The 15706-nt window shown below is 35.1% G+C and overlaps 1 protein-coding gene across 1 annotated transcript in view; it reads left to right on the top strand.

Moving 5' to 3' along the window:
- Position 1: 1 nt before the first annotated feature.
- Positions 2 to 15706, top strand: part of Dnajc1 (DnaJ heat shock protein family (Hsp40) member C1) — a gene marked incomplete at its 5' end in the record, with an annotated part of 219254 nt that continues 203549 nt past the window's right edge. Inside the window, one exon of the mRNA XM_015495287.2 lies at positions 2 to 94. Within this exon, the coding sequence (XP_015350773.1) occupies positions 2 to 94 (93 nt within the window). The remainder of the gene's footprint in view (positions 95 to 15706) is intronic.

Consider the following 15706-nt stretch of genomic DNA (forward strand, 5'->3'; position numbering starts at 1 on the left):
GCCGGCGCGCGGCTGGGAGAGCGGCGATCTAGAGTTGTTTGACTTGGTGGAGGAGGTGCAGCTCAACTTCTACCAGTTCCTCGGGGTGCAGCAGGTAAGAGCGAAAGCGCGCGGGTCCGGGCGGACAGGCGCGCGGAGGCGGACTCTGATCCTGTTCCTCCGAGGGAGCCCGGTACCGGGGGCTGGATGTGCTCACTCCGGGCTCTGCTGCCATCCTCAGCCCGATTCACCGGCGTCTCCTCGTAACTGTAGCTTGGCAAGGGTTTCGTTCACTTTCCCAGTTTCTCACCCTCGCTCCAACTTCTCAAGTTCCGGTCTCAGTGACAGGCTGGACGGTGGTGATACCTCCTCTTTGCTTTGGCATTCTAGGTATGATCCTCTCCCCGCCCCCATTCCCACAGGAGGAAGAAGGAAAAGTGGTGCGGGTAGAGGTTTTTATTCTTATCTCATCTGCCTCCTTTCCTCTTCCTTTCTGAGAAACACAGGCTCGCATTTTGGCCAGTGTTTGTATTGCAGAAGTGTATTTTTTGTTGTTGTTTGTTTTATTTTGCACTGTACTTTGTAATCTTTTCCGCCTGTTGGATAGGGGTTCATATCACAGTTTAGAAATCTGGAGGAATTGAAGCCTCCACCAGGTTGGTCCTGGGACTCACAGGAGAAGCCATGAAACTTTCAAGGCAGTAGATTACTTGGGGTGCTGCTGGAAGAGATGCCCAACTATTAACGCGGAATCTGTTACTTTGTCTTTCCTTTGGTTTAGCTTGAGAAGTTAACTTGTGAAATCCGTTTGTTGCCCTTTATTTCTACCATCTAAGGTGGTAGAGTGAAGGTAATTATTCAGTCTACATGAAACTTTGTGCCAAGAAAAAGATGACTTTTCACTGACTTCAGAATTGTGGAGAGAGAAAGAATTTCACACAATCTCCTTTTAGTCCTTTATACAATGCTTTAAATAGTTATGCGAGCAGGGGGAAAAAAGGAAATTTACCAACAGTTGTCATTCAAGATGAACTTAACATAACTAGATGAAATGCACATTCCCTCCCTAGATTACTAAAAGTTTGGGTGAACTGTTGAACTTTTAAATGGAAATTTAATTTTTCATTTAAATCAAACAATTAAATGGAAATTTAATTTTTCAGCATTGCATTTTCATCCCATTATTGAATCTAAAATTGCTAGGTTGCCATGGCACCATGAGTTTAACAATTTTTATTTTTTATTTTTTATTTATTTATTTTTTTAAATATTTATTTATTTATTTATTTAGTTTTCGGCAGGCACAACATCTTTGTTTGTATGTGGTGCTGAGGATCAAACCCGGGCCGCACGCATGCCAGGCGAGCGCGCTACCGCTTGAGCCACATCCCCAGCCCAACAATTTTTATTTTTGAGAGTTATAAAGAACAAGTATTTTACTCTTAAAATTCTAATCTGCAACAATTTTGTAATACTATGAAGTGTCATCTGGTGCCATTTCCTGCTCCAAAATATTTGTCATTTTAAAGTAAATGACGATGCCATATGTGTAACAATAATTAGTTAAGCTAAGTTTGAAGACTAATTTTTGAGAAGTCCTTTAATATAGAGAATAATTATTTAGAATTTATTGGTAAATTCTGTAGCTTATACATAACCTAATTTTAAAAAATCTTGAAGATGCTTTCCAGTTATTCTTGGAGATTAAGGTATACAAAATTTTAGTAGTAGGAGCTTAAAATTTCCAACTGTGTAATCCAGCATTGCATGTGCACTCTCATAATTTTCATTTATAATTTCATGCAGCTTAATTTTCAGTTACTTCAGCAGTATGAACAACCAGAGCACTTGAATGTATGAGCAAACATGGGGAAGTAAAGAAGCATTGATAATGGAAAAGATTCTTTGTCGAGGTAGAATTGAAAAGAATAATTTAGAAAATTATTTTAATTTGTGTTTCTCTCTCCAACTATGTTGAAATTGGACAGAAAGTGAGAAGGAACTTTTAATCAGAGAAATTGATTAGAACAAATTCCTTATTTGAATTAACTTTTCTTTTTCTTTTTAATTTGTTTTAATTAGTTACACATGACAGTACAACGACCTTTGACATACGTTTGAATCAGATGGGATATAATATCTCATTTTTCTGATTATACAGGTTGCAGAATCACATTGGTCATGCATTCACATATATACACACAGTAATAATAATGTCTTAACTTTTCTTGGAAATCTTTCAGGGACCAGACATTTGGTAGAGACAAATGCAGCCTGTTTAAGGTCTTTAATGTATAACTTTCAAGCCTTAGCTAAGAGGTCTCTTGGTAACTACACAGACATTTGGGAACAGGACAAAGTAGATAGGATAGTGGAGACTTGATTCTATGCACTTACCAATCTTCAACAGAGATTTATTTGGTGCCTGCTGAATTTTTAAACTCTAAGAGTAGTCCTTTATATAAAGCAGTACTCCTGACTTCATGAAACTTAGGAAAACACTTAGTAAGAATGAAAAACAGGTAAATATTAAGTATATGGTCAGAGAAGGTAAGTCTAGATTTGAGGGACTTTTATAACAAACTACCATAAATTGGATAGCTTTCAACAACAGACATTTTTCATAGTTCTGGAGGCTGGGAAGTGGAAGACCAAGGTGCTGGCAGATTCTGTGTCTGATGAACGCCTTCTGGTTTATAGATGGCACCTTCTTATTGTGCCCTTACATCACTAAGATGTGAGGCAGTTCTTTAGGACTTCTTTTATAAGTAAGTGCACTAATCCCATGCATAAGGGCTCCAACCTTATGGCCTAATCACCCTTCATATGCCACTTCATAGTAATATATTGGAAGTTAGGTTTCAACAGAGGAATTTTGGAGGGATTCAGCTATTCAGAACATAGCATTGCTGGTGGTGCATTCAAGGGAGAGCAGAGATAAGTGCAAAGGCCTTGAGGCAGGAGCTTGCTTAGTGTTTTGGGAACAGCAAGGCAGCCATTGTGGCTGGAGCAGAGTGATGGAGGAGAACAGTAAGAGGAGAGGAGATCAGAGTCATAAGTGGTAGAAGAAGATCATGTAGGGCCTTATAGGCCACTATAAAGATTTTGGCTTTTACTTATAAGTAAGTTGTGGGCCCAATTGAGTGGGGTGACATTGAAAAGAAGAGATGTGTGAGTTGAGTTAAATTTTAAAATGAGCACTTTATTGTGTTCAAGATAGTCTATAAGGTGCCAAATTACTTGGAGGAATAAGGAATAATTGTGATATAGAATGTAGAATAGACATGGGTGGTACAAGTGGTCAGATTCTGGATTTAATGTGAACAAAGAAGTGACAGATTTTCCTGATGGTTTGAAAGTGGGATGTGTGTGTGTGTGTGTGTGTGTGTGTGTGTGTGTGTGAGAGAGAGAGAGAGAGAGAGAGAGAGAGAGAGAGAGAGAGAACAATTGAAGTCAGTTCTAAGATTTTGGCTTCAATAACCTGAAGGATGCAGTTGCCATTTATTGAGTTGGGGAAGTATGGAATAGAAATCTAGTTGAGGGAAAATCAGGAATTTGGGGTTTGAACATGCCAAATTTATTGTGTCTGTTAAGCATTGAAGTGGAGATGGCATATAACTATTTGGTTTTTTAGGTCTGGAGTTCAAGCATGAAAGTTTATGTTTTAGTCAGGTTTTTTTTTTTTTTCTTTCTGCTATGACTAAAAGGACCCAACCAGAACAACTGTAGACGAAAAGAGGTTTATTCGAGGGCTCATGGTTTCAGAGGTCTTAATCCATAGACAGCAGGTTCTATTCCTCATAGCTTCAGGTGAGGCTGAACATCCTTGTGGGACAGTGTGGTGGAAGGAAGCAGCTCATATCATGATCAGAAAGCAGAGAGAGACTCCACTCTCCAGAAACAAATATATACACCAAAGCCATACCCCAATTCCCACCTCCTTCATCCACACCCTACCACTTTGGTTACCACTTAGTTAATCCCTATCAGGGGATTAATTCATTGATTGAGTTAAGACTCTCACAACCCAATAGTTTTTCCTCTGAACCTTCTTGCGTTGTCTCACATATGAGCTTTTGGGGGATACCTTACATCCAAACCATAATAGTTTGGGCCAGAAATATTAATTACTTAGAAGATAATTGGAAACCATATAACTGGATGAGTTCACACAAGAGAATGAATGCAAAAGAGAAGAGGTCTGGGAGCTAAGCTTTGGGGATCCAAATGTTGTCAGGTAAATCAAGAGGGACCAGCAAAGAAGATGGGAAGGAGCAACTAGTGAGACAGAAGGCAAACCAAGGAAGGTGCTGTCTTTCAAATCAAGTGGAGACAGTATCCCAAAGAGGAGAAACTGATTAGCTGGTTAAAAATGATGATGATAATTCAAATAAGATGATTCTGACAATTGTTTGGATTTAACAGTGTGGAGGTCTTTGGCTTCCTCAGCAAAGAGCTATTTCAGTAAATTAGTGAGATCAGTAATCTGGTTAGATTGGGTTCAGGAGAGAATGAAGAGGAAGAATTGGAGATAATTAATGTAGAAAATTGGACAGTAGTGAATAACCATGGTGTCTTCTTTTAATCCCTTAATCCACCAGGTTTTAGTGTTCTCATTCACTCGTGAAGCTCTATAATTTAAATAACCAATGGCTTCTAGAACTTGGACCAGGCCACCTGCTGGCTTTATGACCTTGGGCAAGTTAGTTGCCTCATTTACAACAGATAATTATTTACTTCATAGTTAGGCACATAGGATATACTGTCATGAAGTTACAGTCATATAAATCTTCAAAAACCTTTATTTTCATCAAAAAACTTAACTGTGATTAATATTGGTTTTATACTAACGAATGTAGAAATGCTATTGTTATGTTTTAAAATATCTCATAGTATTTTAAGAGCTAAATATTTGAGTTTTGGGATATTATTTATATTGACTGATTTTTTTTTTAGTACAGTTAAGACTTACTTAGAAATTCAAGCTAGAATTTGTTTCATTCCCCATCTTATTTAATAACAAATTCAGTAAGGCTAGGATTCATTCACTTAGTGTTTCTGATTACCATCATCTAGCATCTGGACTTTCATGCATAATCAGATATATTGCAAAAGCAAGGGCGTGTCTCCTTCCACATTCCGGGCTAGAGAAAACAATATGCTTCATCATTAGATGGATGCCAGTTTTATTGCTAGCAAGGTAGACATTAGCTATGTGCATCTACACAGTCAGCTAATAGAATTTGAGTTGTTTAATTTTAAAGCTAAGAGTTTAAAATCACAGATTAAATAAAGGACATGTCGTAGTATAAGCAGCAGTTTTAAAATGGAAAAGAAGTAGTATTAAAATGCCACTGAGCACAATAATTAGAATTCTGAAAAGGAGTAATTTTCTTAAACAAATTTTGGAATACATATAATTCAAAGTTGTAAAAGGCACAAGAATTTTGAAAAGTTACCTGAGACTTGTATATACTGTGGCATATATAGTGAACAGTATTTAAAAATGAAGGAATGCCTATTATCCCAGTGGCTTGGGAGACTGAAGCAGGAGGATCGCAAGTTCAAAGCCAGCCTCAGCAATTTAGTGAGTTCCTAAGTAACTTAGCAAGACCCTATCTCAAAATAAAAAAGGGCTGTGGATGTGGCTTAGTGATTAAGCACCCAGGTTCCATACTCAGTACTAAACAAACAAACCCTGTTGTCATTTACTGGGGAAATCCATAGAGAAATCTTAAGGTCTATATACATGCCTACTTAGGAAGATAGAAACTTCTTATTTCTAGCAAATCCTTAAGTACTTTATTCATCCATTAAAATATATCATGTTTGAGGAAGTATTCATTGATCAATTGAATTTATATATTACCAAGAAACCTTTGACTTTTGGAATTTTTTTTTTCAAAATAGCAAATCTTATTAGCAGTTATTTTCAATTACTGCATTTTTAGTAACACATAAAAGATTAATATTTAGGTTCTTTTATGACTTTAAATAGTGTTTTGAGTCAGTAGTTTGGCGATTAAATTTGATTTGTGGAAGTTAATGTATATATAATGAAGAAAAACTGAAAATTTTTATTTTACTTGTAGTTAACTATATCTTACAGTATTTTTGTATGGATCTTTTATCTGCAGTAGGAAATAAACTTCCTTGGTTTAAGAAAAACATACTAATTTAGATATTTGATAAAGTTAAAATAATTGCCATGTTGTACAGTTTTATAGTAGTTATACAGAATTGATGTGTGATTTTTTAAAAATATTTTTTAGTTGTTTATGGACCTTTATTTTATTTATGTGTATGTGGTGCTTAGAATCGAACCCAGTGCCTCACGCATGCCAGACAAGCGCACTACCACTGAGCTACAACCCCAACCCCTTGATGTGTGATTTTTGCATTGTACCTCTTAAAGTATTTAAGACTTAATTTAGATTGATCTCAAAAGTAGTTATTCTGATGCTGCAGTCATTAATACACTATTCAAGAAAGACCCCAATGCAAAGGCAGCTACAATCCCTACACAGTGGATGGCAAACATATCTTCAGGGAAAGAGAATCATTTGATGACTGAAACATTTTAAAGTTGTTTGAGAACTTCTACTTTGGTTACTTAAAGCTCAATTCCATTCACATGTCTCAGATTCTCAGTAGACAGCTTTGGAAACTACACCTTGTGTGGACAAATCAATTTCTCCTGAGGTAGATCTCAACACTGGAAATTGAACGCCTCACAAGAACAGCATCAAGGAAGCAAAGATGGTATCCACAGGACGTGCAGAGTATTTTGGAAAAATGTCAGCATCAACCAGGCACAGTGGTATACTCCATAAGGCTGTACAGGAGGATCATAAGTTCAAGGCCAGCCTCAGCAACTTAGTGAGAACCTGTTTCAAAATAAAAGACAGAGGATGTAGCTCAGTTGCAAAGTACTGGTATTTGGTACTGGGTATTGAACCCAGAACCAGGGGTCTGGGTTCAATACCCAGTATCAAACTAAGAAAAAAAAGAAAGAAAAGAAAAGAAAAAGAGGAAAAGAAAGTAGCTACTGTGAAAAGCTTTACAATTTTCAACGATGTTGCCATCTTTGAAAACATCACTAAAACTTATTGTTTTGAATTGTCTTCAAAACAACATATTGCAGCATATTCTTCATATTATCTTCATTGTAGTAAGTCTGCACATTGGATTTGATTGGGGGATATAGTTAATGTTATCTGGCACCAAACTGGTGATTAAATTAGGTTAACAAGCTCAAATAAATGTACTTTATATTGTTAAAGAGATTTGCATATAAACTGTGTAAGGTTCATAAGCTAGCTTGAGTATTGTTCTTCGAGCAGTCTTAGAGAAACTTTGAGTGATAATCATGAAGTAAAATCTAATGCCTTATAGGGTAATAGTATGTATTGGAGTAAGTGACCTTGGGGAAAAAAATACAGAAAAAAATGCACAAATGCAAATATAAAAGGTAATAGGGTAATATCTCCATCTTGTGGCCTTCTTTGGATATTGCCATTAAAAATGTTGAGGGGTTGTATTTTCACAACTGTAGGCATAAATAAGAATAAAATGTGAGTCAGATGAAAATAAAATATGGGTTAAAGATTTCTTGTAGTATATTGCAGGAAACTTTAAGACTGACCTTCACAATTAATGTACTGCATGCTGACATAGTGATGTCCTCCCTTGGGCATCCTTAATGGTTCACTCCAGTGTATCTTACAAATACATTTTTCTGTAAAATGCCATGGTATGAAAGAGGTTGGGAAAGTACTAAGGCATGAAGTTCTGATATTTTATTCCTGGGGAAAATATGTATATAAATTTATAAGCATGTATATAAATGTATATGTATATGTAAAAACATAAAATTTGTAAATTTAGTCTATATCAACATTTTAAATAAACTGAATACCCTCATTTGACTCTTATAAAGCTAAAGCATTTTTTAGCCTTTGGGCTAGAGAATCAGGCTAGAGAAGGAATCAAAGTTTTTGAGGAATAAGCATTTGTTGGTTACTTGATTACATGCTTTAGATGGCAGAATGATAATGATTACACATTTCTGCAGTTTTCAATAAGTCAGAGGAATATAGTCAGCCCTCAGCATCCACAGCTCCACACCAACTATGAATGAAAAATATTTGGGGGAAAAATGGCATCTGTACTAAGCATGTACACATTTTTTTCTTGTCATTATTCCCTAAACAATACAATGTAACTACTTTTTACATAGCATTCCCATTTTACTAGGTATCACAAGTAATCTAGAGATGATTTAAGGTATATGGAAGGATGTATGCTGTTATATGCAATTACTGTTCCATTTTATGAAAGAGACTGGAGCATTTATGGGTTAGGGTGTCTGTGAGGGTCCTGGAACCAATAGGATTGTACTTTAATGGTTCATAACCATTGTCTATAAGAAGAAGAAACAGATGGCTTTTGGAATATGTAAATGTTCAAGTTCTTGGTAGCCTAAAGTAATATTTTGTTATACTAGGCGATATAAAATATTTTACTTACCAGCCCCATATGGTAGGATTCAATGGTAGGACTCACCTGTAATCTCAGAGACTTGGTAGGCTGAGGCAGGAGGATCAAAAGTTCAGCAGCTTAGCAGGACCCTGTCTCAAAATAATAATTAAACAAAAAGGACTGTTGTTATAGGTGAGTGGTAAAGTACCCCTGGGTTCAATCCCTGATATCTAAATAAATAAAAGAAAAATTTCACCCACTCAATCTTGACCAACAACTATTTCAGATTTTTGACAGTTTGCAGACTTTTTCCGATCATTTATCCCTTAAAGAAGCACTGTGTGGTAGATAACAAGCTACAGATGTAATTTTAGATTTTCTAGAAGCCATATTTAAAGACATAAGATTCTTTCTTAAGAATGTATTTTATGTAACCCAGTATTACAAATATTGTTTCAACATGTATTCCCATGTATGAAAGTTGGAGGGCTGGAGATATAGCTCAGTGGTAAAGTGCTTGCCCAGTATGCTTGAGGCCCTGGATTTGATCTCTAGCAACATACACACACCAATACCCACACACAAATACATATTACTAATGAGATATTTCACATTTTAGTTTTTTGTACTAACCCCTCAAAAATCTGGTGTGTATTTTACATTTATATTTCCGCACACCTAATGTAAGATGCTAAATTTTATTGAAAATACTTTAGTGTGATTTCTTAAGATGTTCTGCTAAAAGTAGATTCGTGTACCCATATATTCCAAAAATACATAAAAGTTTGAACTGAATTGAACAGCGGTTTTAAAATGCATATATAAATTAATTAAAATTAAAAATTTGTTTTCTCTGTTCTAGCACATTTTCAGTGCTCAGATATGGTTAATGGACATTGGATGGCACTCACTGAATAATAAAGCATTAGAGAATAAACATTTCTATGTTGTGTAGCTGTAGTGAAGTATTTTGGGGTAAAATCACTGATTATTGCTTCTGTTTTGTCAGGGACATACTTTGTAGTTTTTATATATTTTTGTATTTTAATCCAGTGTAGTTTTTATTATCTTGTTTTTTTTTTTTTTTTTTTTTTTTTTTTAAAGAGAGAATTTTTTTTTTAATATTTATTTTTTAGTTTTCGGCGGACACAACATCTTTGTATGTGGTGCTGAGGATCGAACCCGGGCCGCACGCATGCCAGGCAAGCGAGCTACCACTTGAGCCACATCCCCAGCCCCTTATTATCTTGTTTTTGAGGTGGTTCTTCCAATTGTGCTAGACATGCTTTTTTTTAACTTTTATTTTTTAGGTGTAGTTGGACACAATACCTTTATTTTATTTATTTTTATATGGTTCTGACGATCGAACCCAGGGCCTCGCATGTGCTAGGTGACCTCTGTACTGCTGAGCCACAGCCCCAGCCCTTGTCCATGCTTTTTTTTGCTCTGTGAAGGCTGTTTGTATAGAGGTGATGCTGTTCTTGTAGGAACAATGAACTTCCATGCATAGGTTCTCTGTTAAGAGTTGTTTCAAGTAATCAGTTTAATTCAAGTTGGTCATTTGACTTTACTGACTCACCTGATATATTTTATAATCCTGTATTATATATTAATTTAATATATTAAATCTTTAATTATGCTTTGACCAAGAACTCACCCATGTTCCTACTTTTCATTTTAACTTTGGATTTGCCTGTTCTCTCTATTTGTTCTCAAACTTATACAGTATGATCTATTGATAGCTATTAAATATTTACTGTATTCTTTGCTGTCATCTGTTTTGATTATTTCACGTTATATATAATCAAGTGACTAGAAAGAGATTTCCAGATGCAGTTCTGTTTTTGTGCCAGTCTTTTGCCTCTTTGTAATACCAATCAGAAATTTCAAAGTCATCCAGTTTTACTACCTGGCTTTGCCACCTCTTTATAGCTCCTAATGAGTACTATTTTCTTTTGGACTGAATTATTAATTACCAATCTTTTGACTTTGCTTTTTATAATATCATAAGCAGCTGAAGAAAAGAAGTCAATCTTAACATTGACAGTCCTTAAACCTACATAACTACTGTTATTTTAAATGATCTGACACAAGAAACAAGTTGCATGAGAGTCCAAGATGTTAAAAATTCCACATTAAGGGAAAAATAACAACAAAACAAAAATTAAAGAACCAATAATTGAGTCCTGAAGTTGGAGAAGACCTCACCAATATCTGCTTCCTCACAAAGAATTTCTTCTGTAGCATTCCCATCCGATGGTCATCCAGCCAGCTTGATTATGTCTAACAAAGGAAATTATTAAACGACTTATTAACTTTTTGTATAATAGTAGTACTCTGGAAATTTTTTTCTTATTTAAAGCCAAAATCATTCTTCTTATACCTATTTTCATTAATCATTCACCATCTTCTTTGGGGGTATCTTTGAATATGTATTCCTTCAAATTATTTTTCTGTAATGCCTTAAAATAGATTCACAAGGGAAATAATTGTTGATTCTCTCCACACAGTAGGGTTGCTAAAAAATGATAATACAGATAATCTGATACTAATTAATGTAATACTTGTTTACATCATCTTTAGATGTGTACTGAGTCTTCTTTTAGAGAAGACTTCAGCCACAATCGTTAGAGTTGTCTTGAAACTACATTGAGCATGGTTTAGAGTTGTCTTGAAACTACATTGAGCATGGTTTGAAGTTTCTATAAATAATTCCAGGGGCTCATCAAAAACATCAATTATAGGAAATTTCCAGAAGATGGGAAAATAAGATGATTGGGGGATATGCATTTTTTGATAACATGAACCACAGAATTAACTTAATTAGAAGTGTTCCCAGAAGTTGTTATAAATTTTTAAATCAGAAACCCTGTATACAGTTGTGTAGGTTGTGTTTTTGTTTCAAACCTCTTATCTTGGTATAAAAATGTTTATAATTCAGGATTGTTGTGAAGAATTACACATAGGTTAAACTTTGCAATAAATAATTTCTTTGGTAATTAAAATATATTTCTGTAGGTGGAATTTTAATTTTCAGATTCATCTTGAGAGGGAGTTTCTCTTTCCTGTTTACCTCTTCCTAGTGTTTATAGTTGCTTTTACTTCTTTTCCATGAGCCATCTAGACAAGAACTAGGTTGTATATAGGCAGCTTAGGGCTCCCTCCTGAGGTTATATTGAGGCCATTGCAGATCCAGATACCAAGCCTGCAAGTTTCTTGGCCTGGTCTCAGCTGCGGGGCTAAAACCATTGCCTTTTTAACATCTCAGATATATAATCTTTTATAAGCTGTAGCTTTAGTGATTTTCTCACTTTAAACATTTTTCCCCCCCACAGGTGGTAGGGCTCCATTGCAGTCTCTGGTTTCAATCATCAAGTCTGTTCCCAGGATCAAACTTCTGGTTTCCTCTGCCTGTTTGAATTGATGGAGCCAAGTAGGCCTACAGCTTAACCCTATTTATGGCTACAAGTTTCCATTTGTTTTATATATACATATAAAACATATATATGTTATATATGCATACAGATATAATATATAGAATTATATATATTAGTATATTAGTTATAGAAGAACACAATACCTTTATTTTATTTATTTATTTTTATGTGATGCTGAGGATTGAATCTAGTGCCTCACATGTGCTAAGCAAGCACTCTACCACTGAGCCACAACCCCAGCCCATTTGTTTTTGTCTACAGAGACACTTAACAATTTTTTTTTAGATGGACACAATATCCTTATCCTTATTTATTTATTATTATTTTTTAATGTGGTGCTGAGGATCGAACCCAGAGCCTCACGTGTGCAAGACAAGCACTCTACCGCTGAGCCACAATCCCAGCCCCCTTAACAATTTTTTTTAATCATGTGTATATTTTATAATTTTTCTCTCTTTAAATTTTAGTATTGGTTCATATTTGGAGTGGGGTTTGGGAGGAGGTCCCTCAAATTCTTTCAGTGCTGCTTTGACATTGGAATATTTGGGAAAGATACAAGTCTTTTATAATAATTATTATTTTTAATGTTAATAAGTCTTGAGGTTGAGACCACAGTTTGGTGCTTTGAATCTTTACATTATTCATCTGAATCCTTTTATATCTACTATATCTCTTTAATTCAACATTGCAGATACTACTGGACAACCAACCACACTGTAGAATTTATACCCTTTAAATCCTCATGGTGCTTACAGGTTAGAGTTGTGCTGTCTAGTACTGTAGTCACTAACCACATCTGGTTATAGAGCACTTGAAATATGACTAGTTAGATTAAGAATATGAATTTTATCCTGTATTTAATTTGTAATTAATGTAAAATTAAATTTGAAAAACAGAAGGAGTAAATAATATTTTCCCATTAAGCATGATTTTATTGTTTGGGTAAGGACTACATTTCACTTGAGCCATCAAAAATTTCACTTATGAATTAAGATATGCTGTAAAAAGTAGCCACTGGAGTTTGAAGACTTAACATGAAAAAAAAAAAACAGTGTAACATATCTCAATGATTTTTTTAATGTTTATTGCATGTTGAAAAGATAATATTTTGATTTATTGGTTTAAAGTAATAAAGTCTTTTCTTTCTTTCTTTTTTTTTTTTTGGTACTAGTGCTTGAACCAGAGGAACATTACCCCTGAGCCATATCCCAGCCCTTTTTGTTATTTTTTATTTTGCAACAAGGTCTTGCTAAGTTGCTTCAGGCCTCGGTAAGTTGCTGAGATTGGCCTTGATTTGTGATCCTCCCGCCTCAGCCTTCAGTGTCACTGGGATTATAGGTGTATGCCACTGTGTCTGGCTAATGTAATGTATTTTTTAAAATTATTTATTTTTTTAGTTGTATTTGGACACAATACCTTTATTTTATTTATTTATATGTGATGCTGAGGATCAAGCCCAGGGCTTTTGCATGTGCTAGGTGAACGCTCTACCACTTAGCCACAACCCCAGCCCCATGTAATGTATTTTTTTTTTTTATTGTAATGTATTTTTAAAATTATTTTTTTCTGTTTTCTTTTACTTTTTAAAATGTGGTTACTAGAAAATGTAAAGACTTGCATTATTTTCCTATTGGATAGTACTGATTTACTGCAGGGATGGAAAAACTGTGGCATGCCCTTGGCTTAGACCTGGTGTAGAACAATGGAGTCAAGTAGGGAAGCAGGTATTCATATTGTCCAGAGGTACGAAAGATAACTGGTGAGTTCAGAAAGAAACCTTCTATTTAGTAATGCTTTAAATTTTTATGTTTTATATATCTTTTCTAATATAGCATATATTAGTACAGTAATAGAGTCTATATAAGTTAATGAATAAGTAGGTAGACAAAATTCAGATGTAAATATAAAAATTAATAATTTTTTCCTGATAAAGCATTTGATTGACAATATTTGATGACCACAGTTTAGAGGATATTGGGGTAGTGGGGTATGAGGGAAAGATATGGGAGGATGAACTTTTGGAGTGAAGAAATAAGGAGCTCAAAAAATCTGCTCCCCCAAAACAATGATAAAACTTGACAAAATTGTCAAAAACAATCATTTTAGGACTTGGAAAATTGACCAAAGGCATACAGCATATTGACAAAATGTGTTAATAAGAACAACAAAACTAAGGAATCTCAGGTTAAACAAAACAAAACAAAACAAGGTTTGTGGTATTTTAACCTAGGACTGCACCTTTCCCTTCTTCCAGCTCTATCTGGGAGGTAGTTCTGCCAGGGTAGTGCAAGGTGTGAGAATCAACAGCTTCACTGCTGGAGGGTAGTACTTGACTGGATTTGAAATGAAACTGAAAATAGCTGTAGCCTCTGGGTGTAGTTGGCAAACAAATGGGGCAAGCAATAGCCCAGCAGACTTCTCAGAAAACTTAAATCCAGAGAATGAGACAGTCATAGTAGGTCTCAATAAACTTCAACATAATCTGACAATCTGAAGGTCTTCACATAAACACAAGGATATATGTATACTCAGGAGGGAACAAAGAGAGTTCTAGCTACTTATACATTCCTAACTGAGCCTATGCAGAAAAGAGACAAGAGGGTCCAGTGGAAACTGTGAACCTTGGAAGATTTATAAAATGCCTAAAGTTTGAATGAATTCCCTAATTCATAGACCTATCCATCAGTAAAAAAGCAGAAACCTTATTGACCAGTATGTTTGAGCCCAGCCTCTGACCAATGTTTGGTTAATCATCAATTTATGCTGACATAGGAACATTATCTAGAAAACCAGCCTTAAAAATAAAAATAAGGGAGAAAAATCCAAAAACATCTGAGCCTAGATTTCAGCAGACTCTAGAGAATAGTCCTCAGCAAGAAATTTAACAAACAGAAAATAGCAATAACAACCCCTAATATGTATAGGAGGTAGGAGGGAGAGTCAAAACCTCCAATATAATATCAAATTATCTGATTTTCAACAAAAAATATGACATACTCAGGAACAAACGTGTCACTCATAGGAAAAAGAAGCAGTCAATGAAAACTGCCATTAGATGGGCTCAGGTATTGTATTTAGTAGGCAAAAACTTCAAATTTGTTATTATAATTATATTCAAAGAAACAGAGGAATTATGTATAAAGAAAAATATGACAGTGACTCACCAAATTGAGAATATCAGTTAAGAGAGAGACATTTAAAAAATAACAACCAAATGGAAATTCTAGACTTAAAAAATATAAGAATTGAAATGAAAAATTAACTAGATGGGATTTGATATGACAGAAGAATCAATGGATTTAAAGTTATACCAGCAGAATTATTCAGTTTGTAAAACAGAAGAAAGAGAGAGGGAAGGAAAGAGAGAGAGAGAGAGAGAGACACGCACACACTCTGAAAACCTTTGTAAGACATCATCAGCTTTAAATACTTAATTAGATGAGAAGAAAGTTTTCACATCAATAACATAAGCTTTTAGCTGGGTATGGTGGCACATGTCTTGTAATCCCAGCAATTTGGGAGGCTGAGGTAGGAGTATTTCAAGTTCAAGGCCAGCCGAGGCAATTTAGCGAGACCCCGTCTCAAAATAAAAAATAAAAAGTGCTGAGAATGTAGCCCAGTGGGTGTACCACTCCTGGGTTCAATCCCTAGTACTAGGGGGAAAAATAGCCTAGGCTTTTACCTTTGTTCACTAGAGAGAAAAAGAGCAAATTAAACACAAAAGCAAGGAAAAGAAAAGTAATACTAAAGATTAGAGCAGGAACCAATAAATATAAGACAAAAATAGTAGAAAAAACTATGAAACCAAA

Source organism: Marmota marmota, unplaced genomic scaffold (genome assembly GCF_001458135.2).
Source record: "Marmota marmota marmota unplaced genomic scaffold, marMar, whole genome shotgun sequence".
Lineage (NCBI taxonomy): Eukaryota > Metazoa > Chordata > Mammalia > Rodentia > Sciuridae > Marmota > Marmota marmota.